Here is a 26,444-nt window from a genome sequence, read left to right on the forward strand (position 1 = left end):
TAATCATAAGTTATCGGTAAATTAGAAAATATTATATTACATACATATATTTGTTAGTATTATTATTATTATTATTTAATAAAAATTTATAAATTTTAATATTTTTTTAATGTAACATATAATAAAACGTGTTTATAAATACATGTATTTTTATTTGTATTAATCAATTTGAAAATTAACTATTTGGGAAAAAATTCAATTACTAGATAATATTATTAAAGTATATAGTAATGGATATTTCATTTTCCATATAAAATTTTTGTTGATACACTATGATTATTTTTAAAAATTTATTAATTAGTTGAAATATATCAATGTCAATTTTTAGTTGGATAGCATTATATTTATACTTTATATATTTAAAAGCCAATAATGAACCGGGACATATGTTTGATACACGTGTGTGTGTGTGTGTGTGTGTGTGTGTGTGTGTGTGTGTGTGTGTGTGTAGATATAGTTTTTTGATAAATGTTATGTTATTGCCATATCGGCGCCAAACTAGTTGTTTGTTATTTAATTGGTAGACTAAAACCCAATTTGGTTGTACTGTATATAATATATAATAATAAGATCTACTCAATTGAGACCAAAAAATACCTTTAACTATTGGACTGACAATTGAATGGATCTAATAATTAGTTAAATATACAGTATATATTGTTTATGTGTATTATTTAAATATAAAATCTTGAGTAATTATGTATTTGCAATTTATAAAACATTACACGGTTGAATAAATTATTAAATTGTTTTTAAAAATGATAATTTTTTTGTATAAATATATACTGTATATAATTTATGCAGTCATTATTTTGTCAAAAAAATATTTTTGTTAATATACAGTAAAAATTTATTTATTATTTATTATTATTTTTTTAATTTAGAAATGTTACTGCAATAGCTATTAGTATGCAATGAATATAATTTTAATAGTTCAGATAAATATTAAATATTTTTTTATTATTATTAATTAATTCAATGTTAAAAGTGGTAAACATTTGCAGACAAATACCGTATCTTTTTTTTATTATATTAAGAAAATATTAGCTTAAATTCTCGAAATTTTTTAGGACAAAAAAAATATATAAAAAAATATAATATAAATGGTTTGAAACCTACATAACAATAACTAATAATAATAACTACAACAATAATAAGATATGAAAAAACTATTATTTCCCACATATGATATTTATTACTGTAAATTGCAGAGAAAATATAATAAATATTGATATAAATCTATAGTTGTATTTTTTTGTTGCTAAAGATAAAATAGATTGAAGTTTATATAATAATAATAATAATAATAATACTAAAAAATATTGTTTTAAAATACTATTCCAATATCTCTTTGGTTTATACTTATCCATTGTAACAAAGATTTTATATTATAGTTATATCCTATTGTATTGTATAATATTATTATTACATGTATGACCAATAGTTGTGTAATATTATGAAACTCTAGTATAAAAATACATTTTAGGATTTATGTTATTATTATTATTATTTTGCGAGTCAACACACACACACTCACTCACTACTAGTGAAAAGATAGCCTTTAATTTAAAAGAAAAGCCAAAAATCTTATTTTCAAAAACACTTTACTTTTAGTTGATTTCTGAAAAGTATCTGATAAAAGATATATATATGATATATAATAATGAAAAATAATAAAAATTATTTTTATTTTGTTTTTTCTCATAAACCTTATCTCCAGATTTTTTTTTTTTATATATATATATATTCTTTCACAACATTCATATTCAACGTGTCATTGATATCACTCACTCAGTTGTGGGGGAAAAAAGTATTTCAAATATTTTAAGCACAAATATACAGTATTTATAGAATTATATATAAGTATTATATATACTATTATATGATAAGTTTTATATAGTGATAAAAATTGCTAATTAATTCGCTTTTTATTACATGTGTTTTATATATATATATATATTTGGTAATGTGAAAAACTTTAAAAATAGATAATTATATTATTTTTACTGTTTTTATATGTTATATATAACTAGTAATACCTAACATAAAATTAGCAATAATAATAAATAACAAATAAATTATAGTTTTATGTACTTTAATTGATAATTGATAATGTGCACAGTTGGATATTATGATATTAACTTTATGAACTTTTTAAAATGTTAAGTTAGAAAATTAAATATATATAGACCTCCCAATCTAGCTTGATGATTGCAATAATTAATAAAATAAACTAGATTATTCAATTGATAAGTTTATATATTTGCTCAATTTATTATAGTATTAATGTTTTTTAAGCGGTAATATTATTTCCCAATTAAATATTGCATTACTATTAAATGATAAACAAAAATTTTATCACATAATACTATATAAGACAAATTAAACATTGACATGTTAATATAATAAAATTATATAAAATTATATATATATATATATATATATTTATATTATATAATTTCATCAACATAAAATAATCAAAAATATCAGGTATTTAAGTTGGTAGTGGCTAAATATAATTTTAACAGTATTATTTTCAAAAAATACAATTTTGTTAGTTTTACTATTTTGAATTTATTTGAGAAAAACAATTAATTAATAAAATGTCTACATTTGGTAATTACGGATCAAATCTTGGTGGCAAGTCAGTGACGTCCACACAAATAGGATCGGGTGCTCCACTGTATGGGTCGACCATAGGCCGGGTAGACTCGTTTGGCAATGTAGTGTCCACTCAAATCGGTCCAAACGCTCCACTATATGGCACAACCATTGGACGCGTGGATTCATTGGGCAATGTTGTCTCAACACAGATCGGATCCAATGCACCCATGTTTGGTACGAGCATTGGTAGGGTTAACCCGTTTTGAACATATTTAAAGTATTACAGTGTTTTAAATCAGTATTTGTTTATAAACTTTATTTACTAAAAAAAATCTATTAAAATTTTAAAAATTTAAAATAAAAATACTGTATGATTATTATTATTTAAATTTAATATTCACAATAATTCAAAAACTAAATTAAAATATATTTAATTATTTTTTATAAAAATAAATTTGGTTTATATATTTAATTATGTGCTTTATTTAACATGTTTGATAGTATTTTATTTTTGTAAAAAATGTATAAGAATATAAAATATTAGTTATTATTTTATTTGAAATATAGTTTTTTATATATGTGTTGAAGTAAAAAATACATTTAATAAAATTAAAATATTTATTAAAACAAGTGATAATTTTGTAGAATAATATCACTAAAAAAATAAAATAGTTAAAAAAAAGTTCATATATTTTGTAAATACAAATAATTATTATTTTAGATGAAAGTATTAATATTAAATTAGTTATTAGTTAAATACTTAAATTTAATGCAAATAATATTAAAACAAAAAATTAATTTATAAAAAAATTTAATAGTTGATTTTAAAGTAGAAAATGTTTTTAAATATACATTGCATTATCAAAATTTTATTAAAATAAATATTTATTTAAATATTATCCTGTTTACATTAAATATATTTTAGTTATCTATTAATGACATTAATTTTTTATAAATACTTGTAAATTATTTTTAATTAATATACGAATAATATTAAAATTTAATTTGTAAGTATTTATTAAAAAAACAAATGTGTCATTAATATTATAGATAACAAAAATATATTTAATATAAAAATGATAACATTTAATACAATTAATTATTTTTTTTAGATATAACAATTAATATTAAATTAGTAATTAAATTAATTTCTTATAAATTTTAATGTAACTAATATTAAAACAAAAATTAAGTTTTATTTAAAATTTCTAGTTATTTTTTTAAATGGTTTAAAAATGCATTGCATTCTCAAATATTTTTAGTAAAATAAATATTTAATTAAATATTATCATGTTTATATTAAATATATTTTTGTTATCTATTATATTAATAACTCATTTGATATTTTTTTGCTGATAAATACTTATAAATTTAACACTTTTTATTTAAAAAAAAATTAGATAAATAATTTGCACACAAAAATTTTGTTGTACATTAAATTTAATATTTATTATTGCATCACTATTATATATAATGAATAATTTCATTATTATTTAATAAAAAAAATTAATATATAATATTTCATCAACATTAAATATATTAAACATGTGACGTTACAACAACAAAAATTATCATCAATTTCATAGAGTATATAAAGACTGACTGACTGACTGTGTATATCGACTAAATAATATACTAGTTTATATATATATATATACTGTATATATCATATATAATATCATTTAAATATATTTGTGCTAAATATGCGATCATATATTAGGGAAGGTGGTTGTACAGATTATCCACCTATCAAAAAACCATCAATTGAAATTAAGATAGTTATTAGGATCCCATTTAATTAATATATAATATCTTTAATAAAAAACACAATTTCATATATGTAATATTATTTCGTTTATAATTAATTGCTAATATATTTAACTTAATGGCTCACATATTGTTTCAATGGTTACCCAATGATGTCCAACAACAAAGAGATCATCGGATCAGTCATTGGACGGATGGACTCATCGGACACTGTTGTGTCTTTCAACGGGCAGAACATTTCGGATAATCCGCTTCTATGGGTCAACTATTAGTAGGAATTAACTTCCAGTAATTAATTATATAATTAAATATATATATTATGAATATAATGTCTTAAGATATTAATCTGTAAAAAAAATTTTATTAAAATTATTTTTGAAAAATTATTAGTTGATAAATTAATTTTAAAAATAATTTAAAATGTATATTTTCTCTTATTAACAAAAAAATAAATTTCTTTTAATTTAATATTATGATTTTTAATATACATATACTTATTGTTTATTATTATAAATGTTTTCTACTAACTTGTAAGTATTATCTTTATTTATGATTTACATTATTATTATTATTGAATATTATACTGTTAAACATAAATACCATAAAAATATAAATTACAGTATAATATTAATAATTGTAAACAACATATGGTTGGCAACATATTGTAATTTAACTTTTATAAATAATATATACACTCTAATAATTATAGTATAACTATTATTATTAAAATTTACTAAAGAAAAGTCAATAGACATATAATTATTGTAAGACTTGATGCCATTCTCTCTTTCTTTCTCTTACTCTCTCTCTCTCCCCATCACTGGCCGACCCCCACCCGCACCACTACTTTCCCCGACAGTGACTCAATCCACCCCAACAATATTACATATACCGTATATATATATATATATACTGTATTTTGATCAAGGCTAATTTATTATTAATAGCAATATAATTGAATTTTGATCGCTTTAAGAGTTGGTCACGCAATTAATGTGAAATTATAGTCATATATTATTATAAATTGTTTTATATGTAGTAATGGCTTATATATAATATATTTTATGTCTGTGTCGACTATATATATATATATATATATATATATATATATATATATATATATTGTACAGTACTATACAGATAATGTATACGTGAAATGTTTATGATGTTACTCATGAAAAGTGAAAGCCTAACCAATTGGCTATTATCTTACTATCCACGAGTCAGTACAACATACAGTACTACTACTACTACTATTGATATTTATACTGATGTATAAATATAAGCGCACTGTGAGTATGTATGCCATCCCTTACCAGATGCACAGGTCAGCACTGGGGTCTCACATATTAATCTTTTAGTAACAAACAATATATCAAATATTATTTGGTTTTTTCTTTCTTTTATTATTTTTATATAACTGCTCTCTTATTCTCTCTCTCTCTCTCTCTCTCTCTCTCTCTCTCTCTCTCTCTCTCTCTCTCTCTCTCTCTCTCTGATATGGCAACTGACCTCTATATACTGTGCTATACTATTACCTACAAAAAAGCATATATGAAGACAAATGTATATAACTATTTGGCATTACTTTACATCAAAAATAATAATAATGTCAGATTGAATAAGTAAGTGAGAGTGAGTGAGTGAGTGAGTGAGTGAGTGAGTGAGTGAGTGAGTGAGAGAGAAAGAGAGAGAGAGAGAGAGAGAGAGAGAGAGAGAGAAAGTCAATATGAAAAATAGCTTATTATTAGATGCAATTCAAGACACAATATCTCCATTTTCAATGTTGTATAGTATGGCTAATATTGACTACCATTGCTCTCAACACTTACCCAATAATACTGTGCATAATATACAATATTATCAGTTCACTACACTATACTATACTATTTGGTACTCAATAGTTCAATAACTAATACTTATTACCAAACTATTGATAGATGAGAGAGGAAATAGAGAAATAAGTTATATATATATATATATTGTAAGTCCAGGTGAACGACTGTCTGAGTGGTGTTGGCGTGTGGCTTATGGAGAGGGGCACCGACAGCTGTGTGTGTTTTTTTGTGGATACAAAACTACACACAAAGTACACCACACGACCAGCTCGTGGCCCAACAATAATACTAATAATAATAATATATAACATTTGATTCATAATTTCATGAAAAGCAATGAATTTATATATATATTATTAATTTGATTCAAATCCCCCAAAAAGTTCATGTCCTTTTGCAACAACAAAAAAAATACTTTAATACATATAAATATTTTAAACACTTTGTTTGAATAGTACTGTACTGTACAGTGTATAGCAATGTCTGGTGTGTCCCTCACGACTCTTGCTTTACATTATATTTCATTGTATTTTCTAGGGTTTAGACAACAATCATCATCTGCCCGTCCATGTGTTTGGTTGGCACCACTCTCTCTCTCTCTCTCTCTCTCTCTCTCTCTCTCTCTCTCACACACACACACACACACACACACCACATGTCTATAGTGCTGGTGTTAATGGTTAGTACCACTAATTTCCAAAAATAAAAAATACCTGTGCTATCCAACAACTACAACAAAAATGTTGTGTTTGTTTGTTAGTTTCACATTTGATGTACCGTTAATATCAGGGTGTGATTAACAGCAATAATAATAATATTACTAATACAGGTACTAATAATAATAATAATAATAAGTTGTGGGTTAAGGGTGTATAAGTTTCAACAACAAAAATACAAAATTTTAGATTTTTTTTAAAAATTTTTGTTTGGTATTTATTTACTAATTTTATTTCAACCTGTAATTGTAGATCACGTGTAAAAACTTTTTTGTCGATCAAACCTTAAACGTGATCATAATTTTTATTTTTTATTTTTTTTAAAATCATGAAAAATATTTTAAAATAATCATGGTTATTATATATATATAGTATAAAAAAATAAAAATAATTTTTGCTAATATTACTTGTTTTAAATCTATGAATATAAATACATTTATTATTAACCTTTTATATACATATACTGTGCATTAATTTATCTGATAATATTACAAATCAACTCTTAAAAAGCTATTAATGTTCAGTACATTTACAACAACAACAATAAAAACAATACGCAAAAAAAAGATATTTAAAAATACCATCAATTGCTGCACCCACCTAATTGTTTGACATCCACCCACACCTCCTCCACATAATTATATTTATTATGCAATATTTTTGTGGCTACTCCTTGTCATAGACTACTAATGAAACAATGAATTAGATTTGTTTTATTTATAGATACAGTGTATATATACAACAATGAAAAAAATACATTTTTAGTAATTTACAAATTGCTAAATGTATTTTATTTTAATTTTATTTTTTTCAGTTTATCAAATAGTAAAAAATAGTCATTGGCTTAATTAATCATATAATTCAATAATAATTGTTTTTAATTACAAAAATATTTAATAATAAAATAATTTACAATACAAATAGCTTGTGATTTAATAGATTTCTTATTCTAGTTTTTTAATTATATTATTAAAATACACGAAATTATAAATAACAAAAAAGTAAATTTATTTGTTAGTGATTAACAATTGAAATAATTAAATAGATATTTATAGTTTAATATTTAAGTTTTATTATTTCTAGTTATATAATAGCCAAGTACCGTTAATTAATTATATGTAATATTTAAAAAATTTCTAAAAAATTACACATAAGATATTTTTATTTATATATAACTTTTGATTTATTTATTATAAAACTGATAATTAATTTTTGATAATTTTGTTTAATCTCTAATTATAACTCCTCGAGTAATACTATACCGATAATCCTTAATCATAAATATTTTTATTTTAATAATACTTTATTAATTTTTATGTATCTAAAAAAACATAAATATTAGTTAACTTAAAATAAATGTTGCAATTTAGTAAATTTTATATTTAAATATGATTTTTATTTTTATTTTAAATCCCCAATTATTTTTATAATCCACGTATGAAAACATTTCAATTTCAATGAGTTTAGTTTATAATAGTAGAAAAATATATTAATATTATGTATAATATGCTATCTTTTTGTGTGTGTGTGTTTTGTTTTGATAAATCAAGTATTTATTGTCAATCAGTTTTTTATTTATTTTTATATGTCATGTATTTTTTCTTATGATCGAAACATAAATAACTTACAATAGTATTATCTATTATTATCTAATGTCAATTTAAAATATATATTAAAATATATTTTTCTCTTTATTTATATAAAAAATATCCATTGATTTATTTATTCAAATAATAAAGAGAGAGAGAGAGAGAGAGAGAGAGAGAGAGAAATCGGCTCTTATTTATTAAGTTTACATTTATGTAATATAATCTTAATGTATGAAAAAATATTTAACAAAAAAAACCAGTGAAACACCCACACAATATCTCCAATCGATTCAAAAAAATTTTTTATTAATTCTATCTACTATTTAATGAATTAAACTACAGTAGAGCTAAACTATTACAACAAAAGTACTGTTTTTCATTACATTAGTGGCGGAACCTACCTTTAAGGTATATATTGTATATAAAGTACAATATAATACTATTGGTTTGGTTAGATTGAATTGGATTTTTACATCAAAAATTGATATCTATTTTTAGCAGCAATTTTAACAAAACTCGTGTCTATCACTATCTCTCTCTCTTTCTCTCTCTCTCTCTCTCTCTCTCTCTCTCTCTCTCAAACACAAACACATACTCACTAAATATTTTTCAGTGAATTTTAATATTATTTTTCATTTTTCCATATATATCCACAGGTTATGTAATTTATTAAAAGTTAAGTATTTATCAAATATATATAATTTATATATTAAGCAAATTTAAAAAATCAACATTAATAATTATACAAAATTTATAATTACATATTATTACAAAAAATGAACAAATATAATTTGTTAATTTATTTTCATATATTATAATAAATACAACACAATATTTCGTAATTTTCTATAAATATTTTGCATCAAACAAAAAATCAATATATTTATGGGTTTAGTAATTTTAGTGAACTATTATTTATATTATAAAAATATTGTCTTTTATGTGCTTTTTAATACATAAATTTTATATGTATTTTTCTATTAGGCAATTACGCCTCCATGCGAACAGGTATCAAAAAAAGGTAATAGAAATTGTTTGTTTGTTTATTTATTTATATAACTACTATTTATATAATATATGTTTATTGATTTTAGTAGATAAAGTCAAGAATATAATTAGAAATCTTAGAGAATATTCTGTAGATTTGATATTTACTACTATATATATATCCATTATATATATATATATATTTCTAAATGAATTTATTTTTTTTTAAATTATATATTTATTTGACTGTATTTTATTGTAAACAATATACAGTTTATGTGTTGTGTGTGTGTGTTATAATTATTTTAATTTTCAATATTATCAGATTATTCATATAATGAGTGTATTTAGTAAAACTTATTGTTTGCTTAGGTATGAGAGTGATATACATATGTTTAAATCACTTGTCTGTGAACAATATTAATGACAGCAACAGATACTCTAGATATACCTAAAATTACTATAATGTGTTAATGTTGTTGTTGTTGTTGTTGTTGTTGTTGTTGTTGTTGGTGATCTTGTATTTACCTACATGTGCCAAACACATACACATAGATCGGTGATGTCATGTTTGGAGTCAACTCAAATCCAACTAACATTTGATTCATTCATTAACATTAATTCAATACTTGTTGAATATAATATACTTATATATATTATAAATAAAAAGATTTAAAACAATTAAATAATAAAAATAATAGTATTTTTATTTTATTAAAGTTTTTTATATGAATCTATTAAAATTTATTATCTTTTTAAAAATACTAATCTCAGACTTATTTTGTTGTTTTTGTTATAAATGTATTAATAGTGTAGTATATACTGTACTTTGTATGTAATAAAAAATAAATTCTTTAATTTCAACATCAAAGCCTCAAAATATTATTAAGTAATGCTTTTAAAGTGAATTTTGTTAATAAAAGCTTATTTAACTTAACTTTTGTGATATTAACATTGAAATTAGTAAATGACATTACATTGACTTTTTAATACCGAAGTGTATATAGAAATTATATTAATATAAATATATATAAGTATATATTGTTATCAACCGTTAGATGGATTTTTATATGGATTTATATAAGAAGTAAATAAGATGATAGACAGACACAGATTGTAAATACATTACACACAAGAATATTCTGTATATATTTTATATATATATATATATATATATATATTTATATATATTTATTTAGTACGTATAGATTCACTAAATATTCTGCACCTGTATGAATGTACATCTAATATAAAAGTATATATATATAAAAATATAGGTATATCTGTTTTATTTCTATGTATGCGTAATAGACAAATACACTGTCGCTTTATCTCTGTCTATCTAACACACACATACATCTAACCTACAGTATAATAGTGTATCACATTTTCACTCATCTCTCTCTCTCTCTCTCTCTCTCTCTCTCTCTCTCTTATATATATATGTTATATAAAATTAGTTTTATTGTCAAACCTGAGTGGTCTGAGAGTGAGTGAAGTGAGTTAGCGATGGTGTGTATGTGTGTGTGTGAGTGAGTAAGTGAGAGAGAGATTAGGAGAGTTATGTAATTCACACTTATTATAACAGAATATTCTGTAATAAAAAAATAATAATAATAATAATAATGAAAACGTTATTATTTTTTCCATAGCTATTTTGGTCGTACAATAAGTCAATGTTATAATACGTTTCTCATATTACTTGAGTTGTTTTATGAGTAATTTCTTAGTTGACAATCATTTGAAAATCAATTGGATATGAAAATATTAAGTGATTTCCTAATATATATATACAGTATATATTATTATATATAATAAAGTGTTTTTAGTTTTATCACATTATATTAACTGTACTGTATATATATTTGTGTTAAAGCATTGGCAAAATAATAATAATAATAATAAAAATGATGAACACTCGGATCAAAGATATATTTCAATTTAGCAAACAAAGAGACTTAAGGACTAATGATAGACGACTGGCCTTACAAAGACAGCACAAGTGTCTGGAGCGCACACATAGTAATCCAGTTCCCAATGATCATCGGCCCAAAAAGTGTGAATGTATGTATTATTTACTATATATTCTATGTATTTAGTGTATCGTATAAACTCTTTATAAGTTATATACTGTCAACCAGTATATACAGTACAGTATAATGCTGTATAAACTAATGTATTTAATTTTATACAATACCTTTTACATTGAGCTCATGTTTGACACGATTGTATTTACTTTATTTGTTATTGTGATGTATTGATTTTATAATTGAATTAATTACAAGCACTAAATACAGTAAAGTAATGTATATAATTTATATACAGTTTTATAGTTTACAAATTTTATATCGTATAGATTTATTTTTTTAAAAAATTATTTTATGTAAAGTATGTTAAACTTAACAGTTATTTGTTGATTGATTACTCGCTATAATGGATTTACATTATATCAGTAATATTTAAGTTAAAATAATTATAATTACATTTTTATTCAATAAATATTAATAAATTTTAGATAAGTTAAATTTTTAGTACAAACAATTCAGAATATTAATATTAATCTAATAATTGATTTACGTTTACATAATTAATAAATATAGTAATTAAATAAAATTAAATTTTTTATGTAAAATTTAATAGATGTAATACAATACTATACTAAATTATTTTGTTTTTTAATTAATTAATTTTTAATAATAAACAAACAACTTTAATATACTATACTTTAGCATAAAAATAATTGTTAAATTTTTTTTATTATATTCAGTAAAATCTATTGTATACTTAAGTTATTTTCAAATATTTATTAGGATTCAAATGTATGATAGATAAAAATATTTTTTATTTTTATAATATAACAAATAATAATATCAAAATACAATTTTTCAATTTTACTCTAAAAATGAAAAAACAAATTTTTAAATCAAATTCAATAAAATAATAAATTGTTTTATCAATAAAATTTAATATTATCAATAAATCTATAATATAGATTCTATATATATATTATGAAAAACTTATATAAATTTATTTTTTTTATATTTTGAAAATTAAATCAATTTAGTTCAATATTTGAATTTATTGTAAACATAAATTGATGTTTAATGTTATTATTATAACATTTTTAACGATATTAAATGTTTTTACAGATTTTAAAAATTTATTTTTACATTACAAAATACAATATCAAAACTATATTTTGCATTAACTATCTATAAGCTACAATAAATATTATATTAAAAATTTATAAACAAAAATAATATCTTATTGTATTGTTACTTTAATATTATAGTATATTAAATAGTGTACACTATTATCATTATTATTATTAATAGTGTTATAATAAATATTTAAACATTTATACTCGTATTAAACAATTCAATAAAATAATTGAATTTATTTCTAAATTACAGTATTTCTTTGAATTGAGTCATTTAGTTATTGTTATCAAAAGAGTCTATTGTTAACAAACGAAAAATAATAGTCTATACTATTATATAATACAATATACCGGTAATAAAGCACCGGATATTATGCCACTGGAAACTAATTTCCGATTTAAAATTGTTAGAAATTATTTATTTTTTTTATAGAAGCAATATATACAATATATTTTTGCTTTTAATAACAGTGTTTTGATAACATTTTTTTGTATCTGTGTAAATAATTAGTGAATTTCTATTAAGTAAAATATAAAAATTTGTTTGTATAAAATTTAGGATATTTGTCAATTGAGTTAATATTTTATATTGTTTATATTGTTATTGTATAGTATATACATTATAAATATTGTAATTCAATGTACTGCATATATGCATATTTATAAAGTCAACAAAACATTGTTAAACAAAAATATTTACTAAAAATGAAAATAGTTTACATAAATCTTGTCATTTATGTAAATATAAGTTATACTATAAAATATTTTCTTTATATAAAAAAAATTAAATGAAATAGTTTCTAATTATTATATAATATAATTCTAAAAGTTTTCCAATTAAATTATAGTTAATTTTTTGAAAAATTTGACAGTTTTAAAATGTTAAATATTTTATTGCAATTTAATTTTTATTTTAAAGTTATGTCATCTAAATTATTAAATAAAATTTGAATAATTATCAAATAGCAGCTCAATTTATTTATAATAATTTTTTAAAAATATGACATATGACAATGTTTAAAAATTTATTAATAATAATTATAGTAACAAATGTCACAAATTAAATTCATTGTTCAAAATTATTATGAATATATTAATAAACTTAATACTGAAAGTTATACATTTATTTTTACTATTATAGTAAGTAAATGTAAAAATATTTATATAAAAAACATGATTCATATAAAAGTTTACTATTTTTTTGTGATTGACATCAAGGAAAATAATTTATTAGCTTTATTTACACTAGAAATTATTTAAATAGATACAATTAAAATATAATTTATACTAAATATTATGGTTTTTAACTACATTAACTACATATTTAAACTAAAAAAAATTTGTTATATTGTAATACCGTATTTTAGTTTAAAAAATATAGTCAAATATTAATATTTACCTATTTTATTAATTCATGACATTTGACATTTACATAGATTTTTATTTTATAAAAATAAGATTAGAAATTAATTATTTACATAATAAAAGTCATAAAAATCTGTGATTTCTTAACATTTACATATATTTTAAGTGTATGTATGTATGTTTGTGTGTATGTATATATGTGTGTGTATGTATGTATGTGTGTGTATGTATGTGTGTGTATGTATGTGTGTTTGTTTGTGTGTGTGTTTGTGTGTATGTGTGTGTGTTTCTGTGTTTCTGTGTGTATGTTTGTGTGTGTGTTTGTGTGTGTGTTTGTGTGTGTGTTTGTGTGTGTATGTTTGTGTGTGTGTTTGTGTGTATGTGTGTGTGTATTTCTGTGTTTGTGTGTGTATGTTTGTGTGTGTGTTTGTGTGTGTGTGTTTGTGTGTGTATGTTTGTGTGTGTTTGTGTGTATGTGTGTGTGTATTTCTGTGTTTGTGTGTGTATGTTTGTGTGTGTGTTTCTGTGTGTGTTTGTGTGTGTGTTTGTGTGTGTATGTTTGTGTGTGTATGTTTGTGTGTGTGTTTGTGTGTGTGTTTGTGTGTGTGTTTGTGTGTGTATGTTTGTGTGTGTTTGTGTGTGTATGTTTGTGTGTGTTTGTGTGTGTATGTTTGTGTGTGTGTTTGTGTGTATGTATGTTTTTGTGTGTGTGTGTGTGTGTGTGTGTTTGTGTGTGTGTTTGTGTGTTTGTGTTTGTATAGTTATACACAAATATATAATTTATTACTAATTAACTTGAATTTATTAGTTAGGAGGACATCATCTGAAGGAAACCGGATTACTGTACCAACGATTAGCATAACTGGTCCGCGATTTGAAAGCTGTACCGACTCGGAGAGCAGTTCCTCCCGTTTCGGTGTCTTAGACGACGATGTTTTCTGTTGTGCTATCAATACGAAAGACCGTTCGGCTAATTATCTCGAAAAAAATCTATTGAATACAACTCTACTGAAAGAGACGTTCAATAATCAACAGTCAGAGCTCCAGCACATCAACAATCAGACTACCAGTCCATTAGAGTCGCACGATATGAGACGGCTATTGAAGATTAAGATTGAAAAGTGTATTATCTGTGAACAGGCCGTCTATTTTTGGGGAATTCAATGCCTTAAAGTTTGTACAATTATTGAGACAATAATTTTTTCTGCTATTTATAATAATAAATTTAAAAATTTGATTAATATAAAAATATAGTTATTTATTTAATTATTTTTTTTAGTTATTTTATTTATTTATAATATATAACTATTATTCTAAATTTTTTGAATTTTTAAAATAATTTAATTAAATTTTGATTAAATGAAATGAAATAAAAAAAAGTTTAATAATCTAATATTAGAAAGTATTATAATAGCATTTTTAAAAACCGTATTTAATATAATAGTAAATACATGAGAATTTATAATATAAAAACATGTTTTTGAACAAAAAAAATATATATAAAAAACAAAAATTCTAAAAATACTTGCAATAAATAGACACAAAAAAACTAAATATTTTAATTTTAAATTTATTATAAACTAGATATTTTTGAAAAATATTTTTTAATATTTAGTATAGTATAAGTTAAAAAGCATTTTAGATTTAATATATTCATAAAAAATAAGTACATTTCTTTGAAATATGAATTTATTTTATATATATATCTTTATATAGACTTTTTTTATTTGGAGTAATATTACAAACTCGAAAATATATAACTTATGTTAACTTAATATTTAGTTTTAAATGTCAATTTGCTTTAAATATAATCAGATATTTTTATAAAGAAAAGTTATTATCATTATTAAACAAAATTCAATTTTCATATTTTTTTAAAATTGACAAATATTTTATTAGTTTTCTAAATTAAAAATATTTTTAGACAATGATAATAATAATAATAGTAATAATAATAATAATAATAATACAGTAAAACAAAACAAATAAACAATTTATGTTAGGAAATAATAACAAAAATAAAATCCTATAAATGTTTTTCAATTATGTTTGCCTACATTTCCTTTCCATAAATATATCAGTGTAAACATACACTTAAAATAAAAATAAAAATTTAACATATCATGTATTTTAATGGTTGATTAACTATAATTTATATTCAACATTGAAGAGTATCATTGAACACATATATCATCCTCGAGTTAGAAATGTTGTAAAAATGAGTTTCAATTTTATTTATTTATTTTTTTTTGTTAACAAAATAATCATGTACTTTGAAATATATATATATATTAAAAATATTTGAATAATAATAATAATAATGATAATAATACTGATATTATAATATTGTATTATAAACAATATTATGAATGGTTTTAAAATTCATGATAATAATTCTCTCTCTCTCTCTCTCTCTCTCTCTTATATATATATAGTAATGTGTTTTATATTTTTAGACAAATTAGTTATACGGACGACAAAACATGTCAAATGCATGCAATCAGTTTTGTTTTAGTTTACTTATTATTAATATTATAATTTTCTGTTTTACATAAAACTTATAATAATAATAATAAATACATGTCATTAAATAAATAGTTAAAAAACTTTTTCACTAAATGTTTCACATATATTATCGTCTATATATATATATATATATATAATATTGTTATTTATCAATTTACTGTACCGTATATAAACTATACTTGTATATATTTACTTAGATTTACTGAATAATTGTTATTATGTGTATATATCACATACAGTATAATCTTTAATAATAAAACATAATTTAAGTGCACATTATGTATAATTTAGAAATATTAAGATTATATTTTATGTAATAAATACATAGACTGTATTTTTTTTGTTACTATTATTTAATCTAAATTTTCAGAGATTACACATGAAAATAGATTTAAATTATTTTAGATTTTTTGTTTTGCAATACTAAAGTAAATTTAATTATAATAATATTTATTATAATCTTTTAGTAGGTTACTATAAGTTAGAGTTTATATAATAACAACAAAATAATAATAATATAGACTATAACTGATACAGTAGTACTGTACATTATTATTATTAATATTTATGACTAAATAGTTTATTTGAAAATATCTATAAAAAATATATATATATTAGGTTAGTCTAATAAATATAATATTAAGTTTTACTCAATATTTTTTTATATATGGAAATATATTTATGTATTGATATATAATCTTATTTAGTATACAGTATATAATCTAAATAGTAATATAATAATTACAATTTTATTTTTAGCAAACTTAAGGACTAAGAGATTACTATTTCGTGTAGTAATAAAATAAACAACAAAATTAAATCACAAAAACCTTTTAGCGTTATAATTGTAAATAATTTAAATGTCGTTTTCTTAAGTGTCAACAGTTTGGATACAGTTTTTTTATTATTATTATTTTTTATTCACTATACACTAAATACACAGTAAAACCAGTATATATATATATCAAACGGTACTCTCAAGTTAATAGACTTAGCGATCAAAATATTTGTGTTAAAATAAATTGTTTATCTCATACTTTCCATTGGAGCACTTGGAGACCCATTTATTTAGCAATAGTTAGTTTTTTTGCTTACAGAAAAAAATCCTTAAAAAAAGTTATTTTAATAATGTGTTTTATTTTTAGTCTACTACTATATACTGTATACTAATTTTGTTATTATTATTATTACTATCATTGTCCGATATTTTATGAAAATCATTTAAGTTAAAATTAACGGCAACATTGACTTTAATACCCGGTACTTATGTGATATCAGGTGATAATTCACTATACAGTATATATATATATATATATATTGGTATTTATTTTTAAGGACAATCTATTGTTAAATATTTGTATAACAAATTTACTCTATACTAAATTTGCAAATTAATTTTCAAGCTAAATAAATTGGATCATTATTTTTTTATTATAATTATATCCATGTAAATTTACTAATTAAAATAGTTTAGTATACTTAAGTATTTTTTATTATTATTTTGTCAACTTTAGCATTTCTTTAGTATTTAATTAAATTTTTATTTTATTTTTTAAACATAATAATAAAATAATTTTATATAAATTTATTGTTTTGTTTTTTTAGTAGTACAAAATTAAAATATCAACTACCATTATATAAATAATATGTTATTGTATTGCATTGTATCGTATTATTACTACAATTATTATTTTTATTATATAGTTGACAACTAAATTAATTAATTTTATATTTTATAATTATATAGCATATGGCACTATATATATACAGACTCTGAAATAATTGAAATAATAATAATCATTATAATTATAAAATATTCATAATGTCTAACATTAAGTCTCTTTAATTATAATAATTATTACAACTCATCACTTGTTTATAGGGATTAGTTTTTTTAAATATATGTTATTAACTATTGTACTAAACATACACTTAAATTGAAATAGTAATTTACTTTAATAGTAGTAGTAGTAATAATAATATATAACAAGCAATAAAATACAGTTTAAAAATTTAATTCATTTTTTATAACATTTAAATAATTAATTGATTTAGTAATTATAATGAAAATAAATTATTATTATATATTTTGTTTAAAGTGTGGTCTTGTAGGTCACCGAAAGTGTATGCGATGTCTGGTCATCCGGTGTCCACCTAAAGGTAGTCTACCGACTAAAGTGCCGTTGTTTGGCATCAATCTGGACGAGTGTGTGGGTGTACCACAAGTAATGCATACCTGTATTAGTGAACTGGAGAGACGGCCGTTCAGTAAATTAAAAGGCATTTACCGATCAAATGGTAACAGCAGTCGTGTGGCACAGATATGCGCCAGTTTTCAGTGCGGACCACAGCTTATTGATCTCAGATATAGTAGTTATAACGACATCACAGATGTGCTCAAAATTTATTTGAATAAAGTATGTCCTCATAAGCTAACTATCTGTTTATGTGACTATAAATTTTATATACAATACATCTATTCTATAATATTATACAATATATACAATATTTATATATAAATTTATAAACTGGTCTCAACTAATAATTTTCACATACAATAGGATAGTCTATATGTTTGAACAGAACCAGGAATTGGATGCAAAAGTAAACAGAGTTTACAAAATACACAATATTTTTCTCTCTCTATATMTCTCTCTCTCTCTCTCTCTCACTCACTCACTCACTCACTCACTCACTCACTCACTCTCACTTTAATTTAATTCACTGACAATATATCAGTAATATATATATATAAATCCTAACACAAAATATATAAAGTATATAATGCATGTATTCATAATTTAACAAAAAAGTATATTTTGTTTTATGATTTTCACACAAAATAAATGATATTTTAGTTGTCATATTTTATACATAAATTTATATATATATATAAATCACTCCATTCTTTATTAATATACATATATTTTCTAACATCGAGTTTAACTATACAAACATATATCATATTTATTTAAATATTATGTCTAAATCTATTGTACATTAATATTGACTTAATATTTGATGTTTATATATATTTATTTATATGTGTCTATCATTTTCTGTTAATATCTCCCTGTGCTTTAGCTGCCAAAACCACTGGTGCCCCCGGAGCTACAGTTAGAGCTAATACGTATAGCCAAGGAGTGGCCCCAAAGGAAGGTTCCCTATACTAAGTCCGGTGTCATAATCATAATATTTGAATTGAGAGAAGTGGTCAACCAATTGCCGTCAAACCATTTCATTGTCTTATCATATTTGATGCATCACTTGAAGAGATTAACATTGCATAAGAGGGAAGTGGAGATCAACGAGTCGACACTTGCCGTACAGTTTATATCAGTCGTATTCAAACAAACGTATTGCATCTAAATATATATATATTTATATATAAATATGATATTATTATTTATAATATTATTAAAAATAGAAAATTACAGAATTTTTTTTTAAAAATTATAAAAATATGTGTTAAATAGAAATAAATTTGCTGATAATAAGTCATATTTTTTCAATTAATATAAGTAACATATTAGAGAATATTTTGGTTATTAATTTTTGTGTTGCAAATAATCATAACTTACTGTACAATATATATCTATATATAATATGAAATGAAATAATAGTATAGAAATTAATATGTCTAGCAACTAGAAAAAAAATAATTAATTGCAATATTAAATTACATATTAAATTATCTTAAGGCTTTTTTTATTTGATGTTATATTATAATTATGTATTTTTTATATAATAAAATAATAAAACAATATGACGTCAAAAAATATAATATAATTGACATAACATAAAACATAATAGCATTTTACTAGTACTACCACCTAAACACATCACATGTTGCAAAAAAAATATATTGATATACAGTATTATATAATATAACATAATACTAATACTGTATATAACTTATTATATTATATAAATTACATCACATATTACAGAATTTGCTTTTAATATTGTATAAAAACCCTATTTATATAATATAATTGATTGACTTTAATATTATTAATGAATATTCTGGTGTTTAGGGAGTCGTCAAACATAGACACGACGTTTACTTCGGTACAGAAGATCCGGTCGATGGAGTTAATGATCACAAACGCTACCGAAGTGTTTGGTCCGCAGCCGAGCGTCAGATTGCAATTGTCGGGAAAATTTAGCCTTAAATAGAAAATAATAAAATAATGTCAAAATAAAACCAAAAAACAAAACAAAACTACTAAAACAATAACAACAACAAAATATTACAGATATATATTAATATAAATAAAACTAAACAAAAACTAAACAAAAAACATTGATTAATGAATGATAAGCTTCTTATATATATATAAATATATTTTTCCCGGGCATACAAATAATACTCTAAATACAGTATTTGGACAAAACATTTTCATTAATACTATTACAGTACTATACTGTAGATTCTGTAGAGTAATGTATATATATTTTATAGAAAACAAAAAAAATATTAATAATAATATGACATATATGTAATATTTCCAAATAAAATAGATAATAACTATCAAATATTTATATAAATAAAATAATATATTTTTTGATACATTAGTATGCTATTATTAGTTTTTAAGATAATTGAAAAGTTTTTTTTTCTGGAAAAATACAAGAAAATTTATTTAAATATTCTCAATAATTTTTTTATCTAAAAAAGAGTCCCAATTATAATCTATGACTTCCTATTAAATATTCAAATATTGTATTATAATAAATTTTTGTAATACTATATAAGTTTTTACTAAATTTTATTTATAGCCACAATTTTGGATCAAAATAATATCAAAATTTATTTTTGGAAAAAAGGTTATCAATTTTGCTTTATATCAATTTTTTATCAATTTACAAAAATGTATCATTAAATTGTTAAACAACTTCTTATTTTAAACCTTTATTGTTTGTAATAAATTTAATATATCGTATATACAATAATTTATTTATTATATAAACATAGACTTATGTTACTAATTATTGACATGTTTGCTTGTAATATGTAAAAGTATTATTCATAATTGTATAATAATCTTAAATAACTATTTTTACCAATAATTTAATGCCATTTATCTTGATCAATTTGAATGAAACATTGAAAATATTATTATTGTTCATATATTAAAAAAACAAAAAATAATTTTACACTTAACATAATTTAAATTGTATAAAAATTTATTGATAAACAAAAATTTCTATCTATATATTTATCTGATAAATGAAAAAATATTACAATAATTGTTGATTAATTAAACAAATACCGTAATTTATATATTATATTTATATATTTTAAATAAATGATTTTCATTATTGATTTATAATAATAATAATAATAAACATATTTATTAACTATTAGTTTTAGTGCAAATCATAATAGTTTTATTTATAATAAGTAAATACTGTAATATCAATAAAAATTGATCAATTACTGGAATATACTGATTATACAATATAGCTATAACTAAACAAATTGTCTTATTTATTAAATAAATATTTATCATACATTTTCAATATAATTATTTATCTAAATATTTAATCTAGCTAATTTCAGTTTATTCAATCTCTCTCTCTCTCTCCCTCTTTAAAAATATTTACTTGATTGATAATTTTTTACAGATTATTAAATATAAATATATATATATATTGTATTTAAAACATTTATTTATATCTTAAACATTAAAAAACAAACAAAAATCATTAACTTTTTAAGCTAACAAATTTAGTAAATTTGGCCAAATTATGATCAATATGTTTTAATTAATCAAAAAAAAAACATAATAAATTCAAATCTAATATTTTTAATGAATTTAAATTCATATCTATCACTATATAAATATAAATTAATCAACTTAAATAACTTTAATAAATTGGCTTTAAAATAGATTTTTATAAACTAATGGCAATTAATTTCATTAATAATTTATCATATAATGCACTGTTATTTCAATTTGTAATTATCAACCACTATATGTGATAATGTTTTTATATCATTAATTATTCTTATCATTAACCAAACTTAAAAATAGCTTATTTGACATCAAAAATCTATAATTTTAAATTTAAAACGTCATATTATTATATGAACAAATATTATTATTTAAAAATCATTATATTATACATTATTAATTACGGTAAGCAATTGATTTCTTAAAACAACAAAACAAATCTAATTATTTAATAAAAACTATTTGTTCATAGATGACAAAAATTGAGTGCATTATATATTTATAGTCATTATTTGTATAAAAAAAAATAAATTCATTTATCCCTATTAAATAATTTGTAACATTATAATAACAATAATTTAAATTTAAATAAAAACAAAATAATATATATATTTATAATTACAAAAAAATTAATGATTCTGACACTAATTAATGTTATATTTCAAAATAATAATTTTGTTGGCATAAAAGCAATTAATTTGCTTTAAATATTTTTTTGCGATACCGTATAAATTGAGATAAAAAAAATAATTTTTTTTTTAAGATTCAACTCAAACATTGAAAATCAATAAATAATCTCTGATTTGTTCAAAGGACGCGATGAATATTTGATTTCAAGTTTGTCTCCGATTTCGTCCATAACTTCCAGTGCTTTATCTAACATTTCCTTTGTATGTGAAGCCGACACACAAAAGCGCACCCGTCCGCTGGTCAACGATGTGGCCGGAAAACCGGCGCCGATAAAACCCAGACGTTTCTTGTATGCCAAACGGATGACAGCACTGTTTAATAATGATAAGAGAAAAAACAATTAAATTAGAAAATACAACAATAGACAATAATATACTACTATATTATCAATAAATACTGACAATTATTGCATAATAACAGTGAAATATATATCGCATACAAGTATCACAATTACAATAAATTGTAATATGATATTAAATTTATTATTATTGTATAGTACTGTATAATTAAGTTTTTATCGTCCATAAAACATTTACATTTTTATTTAATGTATAGTATTAAAAAAAATTCATCATAAAAAATCGATAATTATTTTCATTATTAATAATATTAAATAGTGTCTTCAGGTATCACACACTGATAAAATGTTGACAAATATTTATTTTTTTTTTAAATTGCAAAACAAAAAACTTACGGTATTTTAGGGCAAAAGCATAGCATGAGAGGAACGACAGGTGAATCGTTGTTACCATATATAATGAAACCCAATTGATTGAGCTTTTGGCGAAAATATTGTGTATTTCTTGCCAGTTGTTTGATCCGTTTTTCTCCTAAATATAATACAATAATTATAAGTAAAACATTTATAGCAAAACATATATATATATATAATAAAACATTTAATGATTGATAAATGTTTATATATAAATACAATATATACAATATTAACGGTACATAATGTCGTTATAACTATTTAAATATTAATATATACATACAATGTAGAAGTATAGTACTATATAAAGACATTGTCTCATAAATTTGATTTATTAAATGGATTTTCAATTTGATTGGCAAATAATAAACAGTCATTTTTCATGACATATAGTAATAACAAAAAAAATCTAAACGAAGTCTTTATTTTAAGAGCAACCTATTAGACAACAAAATTGTCAATTCGTGGTTAATATTTATTAAAGTAAAGAAGCGACTCTGGAATTGACACATAACTATTGAGGACACACCCGATAGCATGATATATATATATATATATATATATATATATAGACGACAATTAAATCAATTCTCTTTCTCTCTCTCTCTCTCTCTCTCTCTCTTGGATTAAGAGTAAACATTTAAAAGGTGTGTCTAATGACTTGACAGTAAAAAAAATAAAATTAGATAACTTTGTTATTGAGGTCAACCGTTATTACTTGCAATAAAATCAAACACATAAATAATATAAGCGATAGAATAGATAGATTTATATATAAAATATACTTTAGTAGACAATCTAAACACTAACCATCATCGGTGCCGTCTTCTCCCATTAAACACGACATCACTCCAGATATTTGTGTGGCGATCACTGGAGAAATGGCATTTGCATAACAGTCGCCATAGGAATGAGTTCTAATGTAATCGATGGCTGATTTTTTGCCGGCAATATAACCGCCGGCGGCACCAAAACTCTTGGTAAATGTTCCCATAAGTAAGTCAATGTCGTTGGGATCACAACCGTAGTAATCACAGACACCCTTTCCATTTGGTCCGATAGCACCGATACTATGAGCTTCGTCCAAATACACGTAACAGTTATACTTCTTTTTGATCCGGATCAGTTCAGGCAGATCAACAATAGAGCCCTCCATCGAATAGATACCCTCTGTAAGAATCAGTATGCGTTTCCAGGGCCGGTGAGTTCGGGGCTGACCAGCAACTATATATCCGCGTATTTTGCGCTCTAAGTCAGCCATATCTGAGATAAAAAAAATGTCATTAAAATTAAAACTTAAAATACAATTTGATGGGAACTAACTATTGTGACGGAAAGTACGGACGGTTGAACCGGTAAGCCGTGCGCCCAATATAATGGATGCGTGATTTAGTTCATCACTTAATATCAGTGATCCCTTTCCCGCTATCGTCTGTATGTTCGTTGCGTTTGTAGCGAAACCCATACCAAATATCACACAGTCTTCGACACCCAAATAGCGGGCCGTTTGCTCTTCGAGTCGTTGAACAACATCAGTAGTTCCCAATTCCTGTCGAGTACTGCATTGGGCAACACCGTAGTGGTCGAGACATTCGCCAACTTTGCGATGAATTGGTCCACTGGTCTCTGCAAAGCCCAGATAGTTGTACGAACCCATATTGATGGCGGTTGTTGTGGTACCCGGATAGGTGAACGTCCAGTTATAGTTGTCAGTGTTTCGGTCAATGATGGTAATGGTAGAGCCGGGCACCGAACAGATGGGCTTATTCCACGAGTCGCATATACGGCGATAGATATTTCGGGTGTAGAAACTCTCGAAACTCTGGTAGAGTTTTACGTAGCCGTCGCGGTTGGATTCGACGGCCGCCGGATTACGTTCGAGACCCGATTGGCGAAGAAAATCGCGTAAATATCCGAACATTATGAGCACAACATACGAGAAATAGCAGAGTAAGACTATATGAAAGGGCGCGTCTTCGTTAATGTGTCGGCCCTTAGAGTTGACTGTCCGACCCTTATCGCCGATCGACACTTTGTCGGCGATGGATGCCGTCGATTGTTGTTGTGACCTAATTGCTGTGCCAGACGACAAATGATAACCGTTAGTCAAATGTTGACCATTGGCGATGACGGCGGCCTTCGGTTTGTTGTCCAAACCGGTATCCATTGTTGTGGTCATTGTTGTAGTAGTTGTTGGCCACGACAAAGACGACGTACCGTTGCGGTGATCCGTCTCTTGTCTCATGACTTAGTGGTGATGATGTCCGATGTGTTTGTCCGTCCAATTGGTCAGTCGGTCGGTCAGATGGTCGATGTCTATAGTCATACACAGAGTAGTGGCCACTGATGTCTCTCTCTCTCTCTGTCTCTGTGTTTGTATGTCTTGACTGCAGTAAACCAGTTGTCAATACAAACAATGATTGCATAAAATAATTATAAAAATGAGATCCAAAATAAACAACAAAAATAACAATCAATTCAATGAATAATTATTTACTGAATCACTGTTTCATTGAATCAATTGAATGAAAAAAATGTAATGAAATGAATGACTAAAAGAAATAATAATAAAAAATAATGCATTCATTCAATGCTTGTTTCAAATGATTGTATCGTTGCGTACGTCACGTGACCTCATATGTCATCATAACATCATTGCCAATGAGTTTGTCTGTTATAGTGCCGCGACTTAGACAGTGTGTGTGTAGACGTAAGTGTAGTATCTTTTTATTCAATAAGAAAACCAAAC

General features: G+C 22.8%; 2 protein-coding genes across 2 annotated transcripts; one reads left to right on the forward strand and one right to left on the reverse strand.

The window, feature by feature from the left end:
• Positions 1–11,411: 11,411 nt before the first annotated feature.
• On the forward strand, positions 11,412–20,721 carry LOC128965501 (rho GTPase-activating protein 45-like). The gene is made up of 5 exons (XM_054312211.1): positions 11,412–11,565; positions 14,835–15,199; positions 18,652–18,969; positions 19,637–19,894; positions 20,590–20,721. The coding sequence occupies exons 1-5, from the start codon at positions 11,412–11,414 to the stop codon at positions 20,719–20,721; spliced, it is 1,227 nt and encodes a 408-aa protein (XP_054168186.1).
• Positions 20,722–22,932: 2,211 nt separating this feature from the next.
• LOC128963572 (serine palmitoyltransferase 2-like) lies at positions 22,933–26,302 on the reverse strand. The gene is made up of 4 exons (XM_054310460.1): positions 25,019–26,302; positions 24,506–24,958; positions 23,678–23,813; positions 22,933–23,294 (listed from the first exon to the last, which is right to left on the reverse strand). Exons 1-4 carry the CDS (start codon positions 25,938–25,940, stop codon positions 23,078–23,080), a joined length of 1,728 nt encoding a protein of 575 aa, XP_054166435.1. The 5' UTR covers positions 25,941–26,302; the 3' UTR covers positions 22,933–23,077.
• Between the last annotated feature and the right edge of the window lie 142 nt (positions 26,303–26,444).

This window comes from Oppia nitens, unplaced genomic scaffold (assembly GCF_028296485.1).
Source record: "Oppia nitens isolate AA-2021 unplaced genomic scaffold, nextdenovo-longstitch-racon4-pilon3 scaffold10_pilon_pilon_pilon, whole genome shotgun sequence".
Classification (NCBI taxonomy): domain Eukaryota; kingdom Metazoa; phylum Arthropoda; class Arachnida; order Sarcoptiformes; family Oppiidae; genus Oppia; species Oppia nitens.